The 12,647-nt window shown below is 51.9% G+C and overlaps 1 protein-coding gene across 2 annotated transcripts in view; it reads left to right on the top strand.

Moving 5' to 3' along the window:
* LOXL2 (lysyl oxidase like 2) overlaps window positions 1-12,647 on the top strand; it is a 103,132-nt gene that overhangs the window by 70,103 nt on the left and 20,382 nt on the right. For both annotated transcript variants that reach the window (XM_054497368.2, XM_063669354.1), the window contains exons 6-7: window positions 4,580-4,763; window positions 10,851-11,002. In XM_054497368.2, coding sequence (XP_054353343.2) covers window positions 4,580-4,763; window positions 10,851-11,002 — 336 coding nt within the window. The remainder of the gene's footprint in view (window positions 1-4,579; window positions 4,764-10,850; window positions 11,003-12,647) is intronic.

The raw sequence follows: 12,647 nt of genomic DNA, 5'->3' as shown, positions 1-12,647 counted from the left end.
TATGAGTGTGTGGGGGGTATATGTGGGGGTATGAGTGTGTGGAGGGTATGAGTGTGGGGGGTGTATGAGTGTGTGGGGGTGTGTGTATGGGGTGTGTATGTGTAGGGGGTGTGTATGTGTGTGGGGTGTGTGTGAGTGTGTGTGTATGTGTGGGGGGTGTGTATGTGTATGGGTGTGTGTATGAGTGTGGGGTGTGTATGAGTGTATGGGGTGTATGAGTGTGTATATGAGTGTGTGTGTATGAGTGTGTGTGGAGTGTATGAGGGAGTGTGTATGAGTGTGGGGGTGTATGAGTGTGTGTGCGTATGAGTGTGGGGGGTATGTAGAGTGTGGGTGTGTTGGTGTCTGTGTGTGGGGGTGTCTGAGTGTGTGGGGATGTGGGTGTGGGTGTGTGTGGGTGTGTGTTTGTGGGGGTGTGTGGGGGTGTATGAGTGTGTGGGGGGGGTGTGTATGGGTGTGTGTAGGGATGTGTATCTGTGTGTATGAGTGTGTGGGGGGTGAGTGGGGTGTGTATGAGTGTGTGGGGGTGTGGGGGGGTGTATGAGTGTGGGGGCTTGTGTGTTGGTGTGTGTGCAGGTGTGTGTGTAGGAGTGTGGGGAGGTGTGTTTGTGGGGGTGTGGGGGGGTGTGTATGAGTGTGTATGTGGGGTGTGTGGGGTGTGGGTGTATATGAGTGTGGGGGGGATATATGTGGGGGTGTGTGTATGCGTGTGTGGGGGGGTATGTATACGTGTGTGGGGGGTGTATGAGTGTGTGGGGGGGGTGTATGAATGTGTGTGGGTGTGGGGGGATCTGTGTGGGGGTGTGTATGAGTGTGTGGGGGTGTGTGGGGGGGGTCTGTGTGTGTAGGGGTGTCTGTGTGTGTAGGGGTGTGTATGAGTGTGGGGTTGTGTGGGTGTGGGGGGTGTGTATAAGTGTGTGGGGTGTGTGTAGGGGGTGTGTGGGGTGTGGGTGTGTGGGGTGTGGGGGTGTGTGGGGGGGTGTGTGTGTGGGGGGGTGTGGGGGAGTGTGGGGGTGTGTGTGAGTGTATTCCTGAAATGCAGATGAACATCTTCCCATATAAAGTAACAGCCCCATTTCAATGGGCTGACTTTTTTTTTTTTTTTTTTTTTTTTGAGACAGAGTTTCACTCTTGTTGCCAGGCTGGAGTGCAATGGCATGATCTTGGTTCACTGCAACCTCCGGCTCCTGGGTTCACGCGATTCTCCTGCCTCGGCCTCCCGAGTAGCTGGGATTACAGGCACCCGCCACCACGCCTCGCTAATTTTTGTATTTTTAGTAGAGATGGGGTTTCACATGTTGGCCAGGCTAGTCTTGAACTCCTGACCTCAGATGGCCCACCCGCCTCGGCCTCCCAAAGTGCTGGGATTACAGACATGAGCCACTGCGCCTGGCCTAATGGGCTGATTTCCTAGAACAAGTAAAGTAGCCCAACCATGGCAAGCTTGACCCAGCCTCTGACAAAGAGCAAGTGCCCTGTCTCTTCTTGATTCGCTTTTCTTTCTCCTCCTCTTCCTTTTTCCTGTATCCATCAAAGGGTCTCTGTGATTTCTGTGTTCAGGAAACAGCTAATATCTCGTGAGTGGGTGGGAATAGCAACTGGGAAGAGGAGAGGGAGGGATAGGAGAAGTGACCGATCATTTATCAGGGGCTGATGCTCTGTGCCAGGTAAGACCTCAGTACTTAGTGCACTGTTTGCTGACTCGGCATGAGTAGACAAGACAGCATCTGATTAGCGTGACGATCGTAGTAATCATCACCTTGGCAGGGGTGAGTTCCAGGTGGGCTGTCACCAAGTCAGGGATAAGAGGGAGCCAGAGGAGGGAGAAGGGCTCTGGGGTGGGGGCAGAGAGTGTGTCAGCCAGGTGTGTCAGCCAGGTCCAGGCAGCCGGGCAGGAGCAGCAGAGGCTGAGCCAACCAGCTTTCCCCCAACCATGCCCTTTTGTCTCCTCTCCTCTCCCCTCCCTCTTTCCCCTCTCCCCTCCCCGGTCTCCCCTCTTTGTTGAGACCTCCTGTGGAAAGGAGGTGATTACACTCCTCCAATATAAAAGGGACACCGTGACAAGAGCTGGATAAACCACACTGGGTGCACCCCTCCCAGGCTTGGTGGAGATTTGAACAAAAGACTGAGCCTTCAGTGAGAGGAGTGAAATGCATGCTGGGAGCCGAGCCCTCCTCAACCAGAGGGAGTGGGAACTATTAGGAGTGACTTCCTGGCACTTTCAGGAGGCCCTGCCTCCTCAGTCCCCTCAAGGGCCTCTGAAGAGCACAGAGGTGACCACACCATCATATGTGTGCCTCCAGGACACACCTAGACAGTGCCATGTCCACCTCCGACAATCAGTCCACCACCCCCCAAACCCCCACCACATCCTCCTTGCCCCCTGTGTATGATTTGATGGCCACATCCTTTCCACAGCCTCAGCCTGAGCCTCTGAGCTTTCCTTGTGTGTCATCCAGAATACCAGATCCTACTGTTTTGGAATTCCTCTACTGTGCAGTTTAAAGCAAAGGAATCAAGTTCATACCAAACCAATTGAAACAGAGCGAGCGTGCCTTACATCATATTTTCCCTTGGTTTCTTTCTTTCCTCTGCCGGGCTGGGGCGAGGTTATTTGACCTCTGCCTCCATTAAGCTTAGGTCATGGATGGTCCATTCTGTGGGAAGACAGCTTGGGAAGGGAGGTCAGGGAGGCAGGAGGCCAGCATTCTACAGAAAACAGAGGTTGGAGCCAGCCAGCAGTTATGCGTGTTTTGTTCTGTTTGGTTTGGTTTGGTTTTGTTTTTTGTTTTTGAGACGGAGTCTCGCTCTTTCGCCCAGGCTGGAGTGCAGTGGCGCGATCTCGGCTCACTGCAAGCTCCGCCTCCTGGGTTCACGCCATTCTCCTGCCTCAGCCTCCCGAGTAGTTGGGACTACAGGCACCCGCCACCGCACCTGGCTAATTTTTTGTATATATATATATTTTTTTTTTAGTAGAGACGGGGTTTCACCATGTTAGCCAGAATGGTCTCGCTCTCCTGACCTCATGATCCGCCTACCTTGGCCTCCGAAAGTGCTGGGATTACAGGCATGAGCCACCATGCCTGGCCCTGTTTGGGTTTTTTTTTAAAGCTAGGATAAAAGATCCTATAGCCACTGGATGTTTTCCTCTTTTTTCTTCTTCCCATACTGCCGGGGTCAGAGTAGTCCCTGAGGTCTGTAAATCTGGGTGCTGTCTCAGCACCCCACCCTCCCATGGCCAGCCCCAAGGTACAATTGGTAGAGAGGCAGGTTCTTGTGTGATGCCATCCCGCTGAAGGTAGCTGGTGGACATGAATGCTTGAAAAGGTCACCTCCACCCAGGCCTGCCTCACGTGGCCATCAGTGCTAGGGTGAAGGCAGTTCTGGGCGAAGGACAACATAGGCCAGGGCAGGCAATGACTCTGGTCTGTTATGACACACCTAGAATGGCTACACAGTCTTCCTCACTCCCTCTGTGGAGTTGAATGAGCATCAGCAGTAGCTGAGAGCCTCACGGGCTTCTGAGCCTCCTCCAAAACACATACGTGCATACATGCAGCATGCATGCAGGTGAGCTTGCACACACACACGTGCCACATATGTGTGTGCATGCACACACATGCAGAGAAACAGATGCAAACCTGGATATGTGAACAGCTGGAGTCAAGTGACCCAGCTCCCATCTTGTAAGACATGATGCACTGTGGCCAAGACGTAGAGAGTCTTACTCCTGTCTAACTCAGTAAAGCCCACAAGGAGATTAAAGCTTCCAGACTGTCAGTGAACATTAGGGGTATTTAAACTGTAATTCTCCACCCTCTCTGCATAGCTGGTTGGGCTGCATCTTCTGGAGTTAGGCCAATTTGGACTTGGAGTCAAATCGAGGGAGGCTGGGCATGCCCCCAGCCCTAGGACAAATCAGTATGAGGCTCCCTATCCATTCTCTGAGTCACGGCTCTATGAAGGTTGGCTTTCCAGCTGCCTGTCTCCCTGTTCTGCTCCCTCCTGCCTCTAGCTGGTGTGCACAGCAGAATCGTTCCAGTGCCTACCTAGTACTGTGGAGTCTCTGCAGGCCTAGACTGTAGCACTATGTTATAAACAAGGTTGATCCAAACTTGCTTAGAAGCAACCTTGTTACAAGAAAGAATTATGATCCATTTGGAATCTGCAGACTTTGGAGGGTAGGCGCTTCTTTAGCTCAAAAGCATGAGGCTCTGGAGTTGGTGGGGGAAGTGCTGATGGAGGGATCCTTGTGCCACACAAAGGTTGGGGTGATGAGTGATTGACAGTCCCCGATGGGCTCCCCAGGGGACCAGGACAGAAGCTCCACGCAAGGGCTGCAAAGGTAGCTTGCACCAGAGCTGACTCTGTAGAGGAAGCTTCCACACCCCAACACACCCACGACACACACACACCCATGACACACACACACACATCCATACATCAAGCACAGTTGCAGCTCCTGGACTGAGTGCCTGGCCTGGGAACAGGGTGGCAGGGAAGGGAGCGGGAGGGGACAGTGGTCGCCCGCTGAACACGCATCAGCATCTGTATTCAGCAGGACCGTGTCTCTCTTCAGCAACCCCTGGTGCGACTGAGAGGCGGTGCCTACATCGGGGAGGGCCGCGTGGAGGTGCTCAAAAATGGAGAATGGGGGACCGTCTGCGACGACAAGTGGGACCTGGTGTCAGCCAGTGTGGTCTGCAGAGAGCTGGGCTTTGGGAGTGCCAAAGAGGCAGTCACTGGCTCCCGACTGGGGCAAGGTAAGGAATGGGGAGGGTAGAGGGGGCCTCTCTTCCCAGGAGCATGGTGCCGTGAGCCCAGCCTGGCTGCCGGCAGTGAGCTCTCGGGCAATCCTCTTTCCCTCCTCCCTTTAGCAGCTGCCTGGGAGAGAATCCCAGGCCTCTCCCTAGACAGAGCTGAAAGGGGCCTTAGAGAACATTGAGACCCTATTTTATGGATTTGGAAGCAGAGGCCCAAAAAACGGAGTAAACATCCAAGGTGAGATAACATATTAGCAGCCAATGAATACTCCCCCGTAGGTCTCCCAGCTCCTAACCCAGTGCTCTCCGCTGCCTTACCAAAAAAGCCGGGGTTCTCAGGCGCCTCCTGCAGGAGAGGGCCTCCAAGTTCACCAGACTGAACCACTCTGTACAACAAAAGGACCAAATGCCATCTTACTTTTCCTCCCCAGAGCAGCCCTGCACACACTCCCTCCCTGACTGCAGAGAAAGGGAACAAGAAGCCACCCTCCGGATGTCCTCAGACTAATTGAGAAAGGGCCTGCTTTTTATTAACTGTCCCGAACAAATCTTTCATATGAGCAAAAAAACAGAAGGAAGGGAGGCTTTCAAGTGGGTCCATTGGTGGAAAGTGATGTTGCAGCTAGAAGACGACACAGAAGAGGTCATTTCCCCTCCCCAGGAAGCCCCACGACCACCATTTATCCTTACGAACCTTGGTCATTCAACAGGAGGAGTTTTTACCCTGAACAGACTGTGCAGTCTAGGAGTGCTCAGTCCTCCCCGAGACAACTGTGACTTGAGCGAGGGAAGTCATAGTCATTTCCTGGAATCTTTTCAGCCTTGACCAGCAGGGAGGCCACTGCAGACCATCGGCTGCTATGGCTGGGAAGGGATGGGTAGGAAGCAGAATAGCCTACAGACAAGGGGTGGGGTGGCCTGTCCAGTGGAGAGGGGATATTTCCATAGTGTCAGATGTCGGGCCATCACCCCACAGAAAGGAATGTGGTGAGGTCACTGGAAGAAATGATAGCCCTCACTAGCCCAGGGCCTGACACCACATCCAGTGGTTTTCTGTGTGATATTCTACAATCCTGCATTGAACTTAACCTCCAGCTCAGTCAAAGACCGTAGAGCTTTCCTCCTTCTAGAAGTGGAGCTCATCTGTCTGGTGCCATTGGTTGGTTCTTTCTACGGCCTACCCATGCCCTAGCCTGCAGTGGGTCAGCTCTTACAGGGTGCCCTGACGTTGGAAGGAGGCCCGCATTCCAGTGGCCTCGAGAGAGTCCTGAAATGATGGACAGTACTGCTGGAGAGACCTCAGGTCCTCTAGTCCAAGAGATGAGGAGAACCAGTCTGAGGTCATCCCATTCATTGCTGGCAGAGACAGACTAAAAGCCAAGTCTTCTAACTCTCAGACAAGGGCTTCTTCCTTATGCTCACCGTGGCCCAGTCCTGTTCACATTCAGAATGTCTCTCTGCCTCTGTTCTCCAGTCTGTGCAAGCTTCCAGGTGTGCACTGAAGTTTGGGGGTCTGGGGTGCACTCTGAGTCCCATCATGCCACCTGGCAGCTTCCATTGGGCCATAGAACAGTGCTCCTTCCCTGGGCATGGTGAGCTCCACAGGATCCCCTGGATCTTTTTTTGAGACAGTCTCACTCAGTTACCCAGTGCAGTGGCACGATCTCGGCTCACTGCAACCTCCGCCTCCCCGGTTCAAGCAATTCTCCTGCCTCAGCCTCCCAAGTAGCTGGGATTATGGGTGTGCACCACCACACCCAGCTAATTTTTCTATTTTTAGTAAAGACGGGGTTTCCCCATGTTGGCCAGGCTGGTCTTGAACTCCTGACCTCAAGTGATCCACCCATCTCAGTCTCCCAAAGTGCTGGGATTATAGACATGAGCCACTGCACCTGGCCTCCCTGGATCTTGACTATCCCTGCAGTCATTTACTGATTGGCCAATGTGTGGGTTTGTGCTCTCCAAGGGCCTACAGGACAAAGACCACTCATTCTGAGGAATAAACAGGCCCTCGATGACACAAACATTCCATTTATCATGGGTGTGTGCTATGTGACCTAATTATTTCACTGCCTAGAGCAGCCAGAGGTTTCCAGGGGCCTGCAGAACTCTGGGAGAAAGAGGCATTTGGCATTTTTGATGCTGTCCTTGTAAGAATCAGTGGATGATTGATATCTTCTGTCATGCTGGGCGGGGTCAACTCTAGTAGGCAGAAAGGGAGAAGTACCACATTTAATGTCAAGTCACAGAGCAGACAGGGTCAGCCCCTCAGCCCTGGCTCTAGCTGATGGACTTGGTGACCACACCCACAGCCAGGAGGCATGAAAGGGCAATGACTGTGAGTTGGGCAATCTGAGTCCTCCTCCCTGCCCAGCCACCTGCTTGCTTGGTGACCTTGAGCAACCTTCTGGGCCTCAGATTCTTCACTGTGAAACAAGGTGGCTGGATGCACAGCACCTGCAGCTCTGACTGGCTCCAGCCTCACCAGCACAGACATGAGGTCCTGGTCAGGCTCTGTGCTCTGTGCCTTAGGACCCCTGCCCACATCGGGACCCCAACTGCCTGTTGGTGCCTCCACGTCCCTGCAAGGCTGCGTGCCACATGAGGGAAGCACCTGTGTCTTTATCTCTGTGTCCTTAGTGCCGAGTCTGCCAGCATGCAGTGCTCCAGTGCTATTCACGTTGTAAAGAAAGAATGAATGAATGTGTTCCAGTTGAATCAGTAGGATCAGTAGAACAAATACTTGGTGAAGAAGTTCCAACACTAGACCAGTGCTGTCTGATAGAAACAGAAAGGACTCACGCCTGTAATCCCAGGAGTTTGGGAAGCAGAGGCAGGAGGATCACTTGAGCCTGGGAGTTCAAGACGAGCCTGGGCAACATAGTGAGACCCCCTCTCTACAAAATTTTTTTAAAAATTAGCCAAACATGGTGGCACACACCTGTGGTCCCAGCTACTCAGAAGGCTGAGGTGGGAGGATCACTTGAGCCTGGGAGGTAGGCTGCAGTGAACCATGATCATGTCACTGCACTCCAGCTTGAGTGACATAGCGAGACTGTCTCTCAAAAAGAAAATAGAACAGGAACCACGGATGTAACTTTGCATTTTCTAGTAGCCACAATTTTAAAAAGATGACATTAGCTTTAATAATGTATTTTCTTTAAACCAGTGTATCCAAAATATTATTTCAACATGTAATCAATATGAATGCTATTAATGAGATCACTTGCATATTTGGTGCTAAGTCTTTGAAATCCAGTATGTATTTTACACTTAACAGACAGCTCAGTTTGTCTGCATTTCTGAGTAGACAAACTGGCTGGCTACATTTCAAGTGCTCAATAGCCACATGCAGCTGGTGGCTCCTGTACTGGAGGGGGCAGCTCCCCAGTTTTACAGCAGTGGCTTGAAAACCCTTTTGCATGCAGTCCCCAAGAAGGAATGCACGTGACATGTAAAACTCCAGCAAAGGTTTTCTAAACAAGAGCTCAGCTTTACAACATGCAGAATCCGTGACATGTCCTATTCTGTTCTCTTGTGCTTCCTACAATCTGATTGTAACCAGCTTAGTTGACAGTTCAGCCCACTCATTGGCCTGGACCCATGGAAGCCGTAACACTGCTCTATGATGTTAGACGCGGCTTTTCCACTGTGCCCTAATTCTACCTCAAGCCATGTGGTCACCTAGGCCAGGGTTTGTATGTGGAGAAGAACAGAGCCAACGTGGAGACGGGGAAGGCACCATGAGAAGGAGCAATTCAGGGGTGCTCCAGAACCCAGGAGTAGGTGACAGCTGCAGGTCAAGGATGCAGAACACCAAGCCCAGGTCAGCAGAAGGAACCAGAAGCCCACAGACACCCAGACGCTGAAGCCAGATGCCCAGTCCAGTGTCCTTCGGAGCCTCTTCCACCCTGCCCAACCCCCTGCGGAACTCAGTGGGGCAGGAAGAGAGTGAGCCACACCGGGCCTCTTTCTCTGTGCCCTTCCTTGGACGCACCATGGGTATGTGTGCTTCAGGACGGAGGCCCTGCCCCCCAGGGCCTCGTCCCCAGGTGTCTGAGACAGCCACGCAAGCTTACATAGACGTTCAGCCAGAAGGAGACCAACCCCAGATGTCTGAGACAGCCACGCAAGTTTACACAGAAGTTCAGCCAGAAGGAGACCGACCAGTTGAGTCTGAAGCATGCTAGGCTCTTAAATTGGCTTTACCTGTCCTGTCCAGTCTTGAGCTGTAGTCTTAGCAATCCACAAACATTGTCTGAGTGCTCTTCAGCCTGGATCCTGGAATGGAGAATTCATTTATTCCAAAAATACTCCGCTCTCCAGGAGTTCACGTCAAGTGGGAGAAATAAGAAATAACCTTAATCAGGCCAGGCATGGTGGCTCGTATCTGTAATCCCAGCACTTTGGGAGGCCGAGGCGGGCAGATCACAAGGTCAAGAGATCGAGACCATCCTGGCCAACATGGTGAAACCCCATGTCTACTAAAAACACAAAAATTAGCTGGGCGTGGTGGCATGTGCCTGTATTTCCAGCTACTCAGGAGGCTGAGGCAGAAGAATCACTTGAACCTGGGAGGCGGAGGTTGCAGTGAGCCAAGATTGCGTCACTGCACTCCAGCCTGGGCAACAGAGCAAGACTTCGTCCCACTGCCCCCCTACAAAAAAAAAAAAATCCCGACCTGGCAAAACACATATTATAATTAATTGGCCTTTTACAGATGAGGAAGGTAGAGCTAAAGCTTTTATCACTCTCCAAGGATTCAACCTAATCTTCAACCTCAAGCTGAATTCAATCTCAGGCTGCCTGCCCAGCTCATTGCCGCTTGAGCAAGATGTGTAAAAAGCAGAAGTTCAGACAAGTGGGAGGTCTTTCAAGCTGCACCATGGAGGAGGATGGAGGTTTTTCTTCAAGGCAGGCTTCTCCTTAGATGTAGGCAGAAAGAGGGCAGTGCAGGAGGCAGGAGACAGCGAGGGCTTCCCTAGAGGGAGGAGAGCACGGGCGTTTGGACCAGATCAGCCCAGCTGTTTCCCAGACAGAACCTTCTGCTCTTTCCCAACATAGGGTTTTCTCTCCTGACTGTTTCTGTGCCCATGAGCTGTGGGCCTTACTTGCTTCCTGGGCTCTGATTAGGATCGGTGCCTTGTCACAGCCTTTCCACGCTAGTCCTTCGATGCTTCCAGCCACCATCACCGATGCGTTTTTATGCATTTTGTAAAATTCCAAGGAATTGGAAGCATCATCATTTATGAATTTCCAAGGAAATAGAAACTTGGTCCTGCCTGCTAATATGGGTTGGTCTAGAAGTTGGTTTTTGGCCTCAGTAAACCTCGATACCAGCTGTTTCCAGAACCCTCCGGCAGAGTCGAGGGCCCTCCTTTGAGCTCCAGAGCACCCGTTGTGACCTTCATCTTTGTTACTGACCATGTCATATCACAAGCATTTGTGTAAGTTCTGCCTCCCCCAGGAACTGGGAGCTCTTCGGGGCAGGGGCCTGCCTTACCCGTCTTTGAATCGTCAGCCCCTAGCAGGGAGGCAGAGGGTAACGGGTGTGGTATCTATGCCTGTGTCACTAGCTCCTGAGTACTGGACTGTGCTCTGTGATTTCCCTTCACTCCGTCCATACCTTTATTTTTAAAATCCCTTTTTCTAACTCAATCCAATTTGTACATGCCGTCTGTTTCCTGCAGGGACCCTGACAGATACAGCAATAGTTGTACCTTTGAGATTCATAAATGCGTGGAATATTAAAGTCGGGAAGGAAACTACACAACTTCTAGTCCAATTCCTTTGGACTAGAAAAAGGATGAGAGAAAACTGGCATTCAGAGAGGCTGAGTGATCAGCCAAGGTCACGCAGCAAATTAGTAGCAAACTTTATTTGCTCTTGTGGGATAAGTGAATCCCAAGAGAATTAGCACTGTTCTCTCTGGGGAGAAGAGGCTTGGGTCATTGAGCTGATTACAAGAGGCAGTGGGGAGAGGTCTGAGGATGGGAGAGGCATGTTCTTATTGTCCAGGGCTTTCTTGCCACTCCAGAAAGTTTCCTTCCAAAGCTTTCATAGATCATGTTTATTCTCCCCTTGCAGGGATCGGACCCATCCACCTCAACGAGATCCAGTGCACAGGCAATGAGAAGTCCATCATAGACTGCAAGTTCAACACTGAGTCTCAGGGCTGCAACCACGAGGAGGATGCTGGTGTGAGATGCAACACCCCTGCCATGGGCTTGCAGAAAAAGGTGAGGGGACTGGACACCTAGAGGGGACTGTAACTGAGGCCGCAGAAAGTATAGCCACAGAGCTCTGGGGTGAACCCAGGAAGTGACCAGGCGCTGCTGCTAGTACTGTGACACACATTGCCACTTGGCATTTGCAATGTTTAGTTCCCCCTCCGAACTTCGGGCCTGGCCCTGGCCTGGCAGCAGGCCCAAGCCCCTGTGTGCAGTGTGAGCTGGAAAGGCCTTGCCTCCTTGCATGTTAACATCTGAGTTGAGTTACTTCACCTCTGCCCCACCACCTCCAAAGACAGGCATGGGACCAGCTAGCCACAACCTTATCAAAACACAGTGCAGCCTGGCTGTGCTCTGCTGGCTGGAGGCGTTCTGTTTCCTCTATTCATGTTCAGAAAAAAACTGGGCTGCCACACACTTCGCTCCCTTCTTTAAAACCCTGTGCTGCTGCCACTGAGAACCAAAGGAACAGGAAAAGGGAAATGCCTGGGCTGTTTTAAGAGACTTGGAGAGGGCTTGACCTTCCCTGGCATCCTCCTTGGGTGAGGAGGTGGAGAGGGTGAGGACAGAGGCTCCTGGCTGACCATGAGGTCCCGTAGGCTCCATTGTCACTGGTGAGGTCAGACCCCGCTCACCAGAAAGCCGCACGGTTTCCAGGATGCTGACGCTCTACGTGGGGCCCTGGGAATGGCAAGCTGTGTCCTTTGCTGAGTTAGAACTGCATGCCAGCTACACTGTGCGCCCCAGTCTTCTCTAGAAAATGAGAAAAGCCCCCCAATGCATGAAGTGTTCAGATTCCTTCCAGAACAGTCAAACCCTTCTCTCTGTCCTAGAGGCCATCCCAGGCCTGGTTAGCCTTAACGTCTTGGAGCCTTGGCAAGTGCCCTTGGTGACCATGTGTTTTCCTGGCCCCAGAGGCAACGAGGCAGCCACATTCTGCAGCCAGAGCCTCTGAGACTTGCCTTGGCTTTAGGACCTAGAACAGGAACATTGCTCTGGCTCAGGCAAGAGATGAGGGAGGGTAGGGAAGGACTGGAGGGAAGTGGATGCATTGGAGAGAGACGAGAGATAAAACCCACAGGCGAAGACTGACAGGATGTGAGATAAGAGAGTGGGAGATGTCAAGAATTGCTCCTCTGTTTCTGGCTTGAATAACAGCAGATTCAGGAGCCAAGCAAACTATGATATGTGGCCAAGACCACCCCTCCTCCTGGTTTTTTGTTCGTTTGTTTTTTTGAGACAGGGTCTTGCTCTGTTGCCCAAGCTGGAGTGCAGTGGTATGATCATAGCTCACTGCAATCTGAAACTTCTGCACTCAAGGGATCCTCCCACCTCCCGAGTAGGTGGGACTACAGGTATGCACCACCATACCTGGCTCATTTTTTAAATTTATTTTTTTGTAGAGATGGGGTCTCACTATGTTGCGCAGGCTGGTCTCAAAATCCTGGGCTCAAGTGATCCTCTCACCTTGGCCCCGCAAAGTGCTGGGATTACAGGCATGAGCTACCATACCCAGCCTGTTTTTTAAAATAAAGTTGTTTTGGAACATGGCCACACCCAGTCATTTAGGGTAAAGAGAAAAGACAACAAGTTCAGATTTGTGATCTCTGAGATACCAAGCAGAGTTGTCAAACAGGCAGCTGGTTAGGTGGGT

This window comes from Pongo pygmaeus, chromosome 7 (assembly GCF_028885625.2).
Source record: "Pongo pygmaeus isolate AG05252 chromosome 7, NHGRI_mPonPyg2-v2.0_pri, whole genome shotgun sequence".
NCBI classification, from domain to species: Eukaryota; Metazoa; Chordata; class Mammalia; order Primates; family Hominidae; genus Pongo; species Pongo pygmaeus.
Note: the sequence above shows the minus strand (reverse complement) of the source record. Positions and strands in the feature narration are given on the sequence as shown.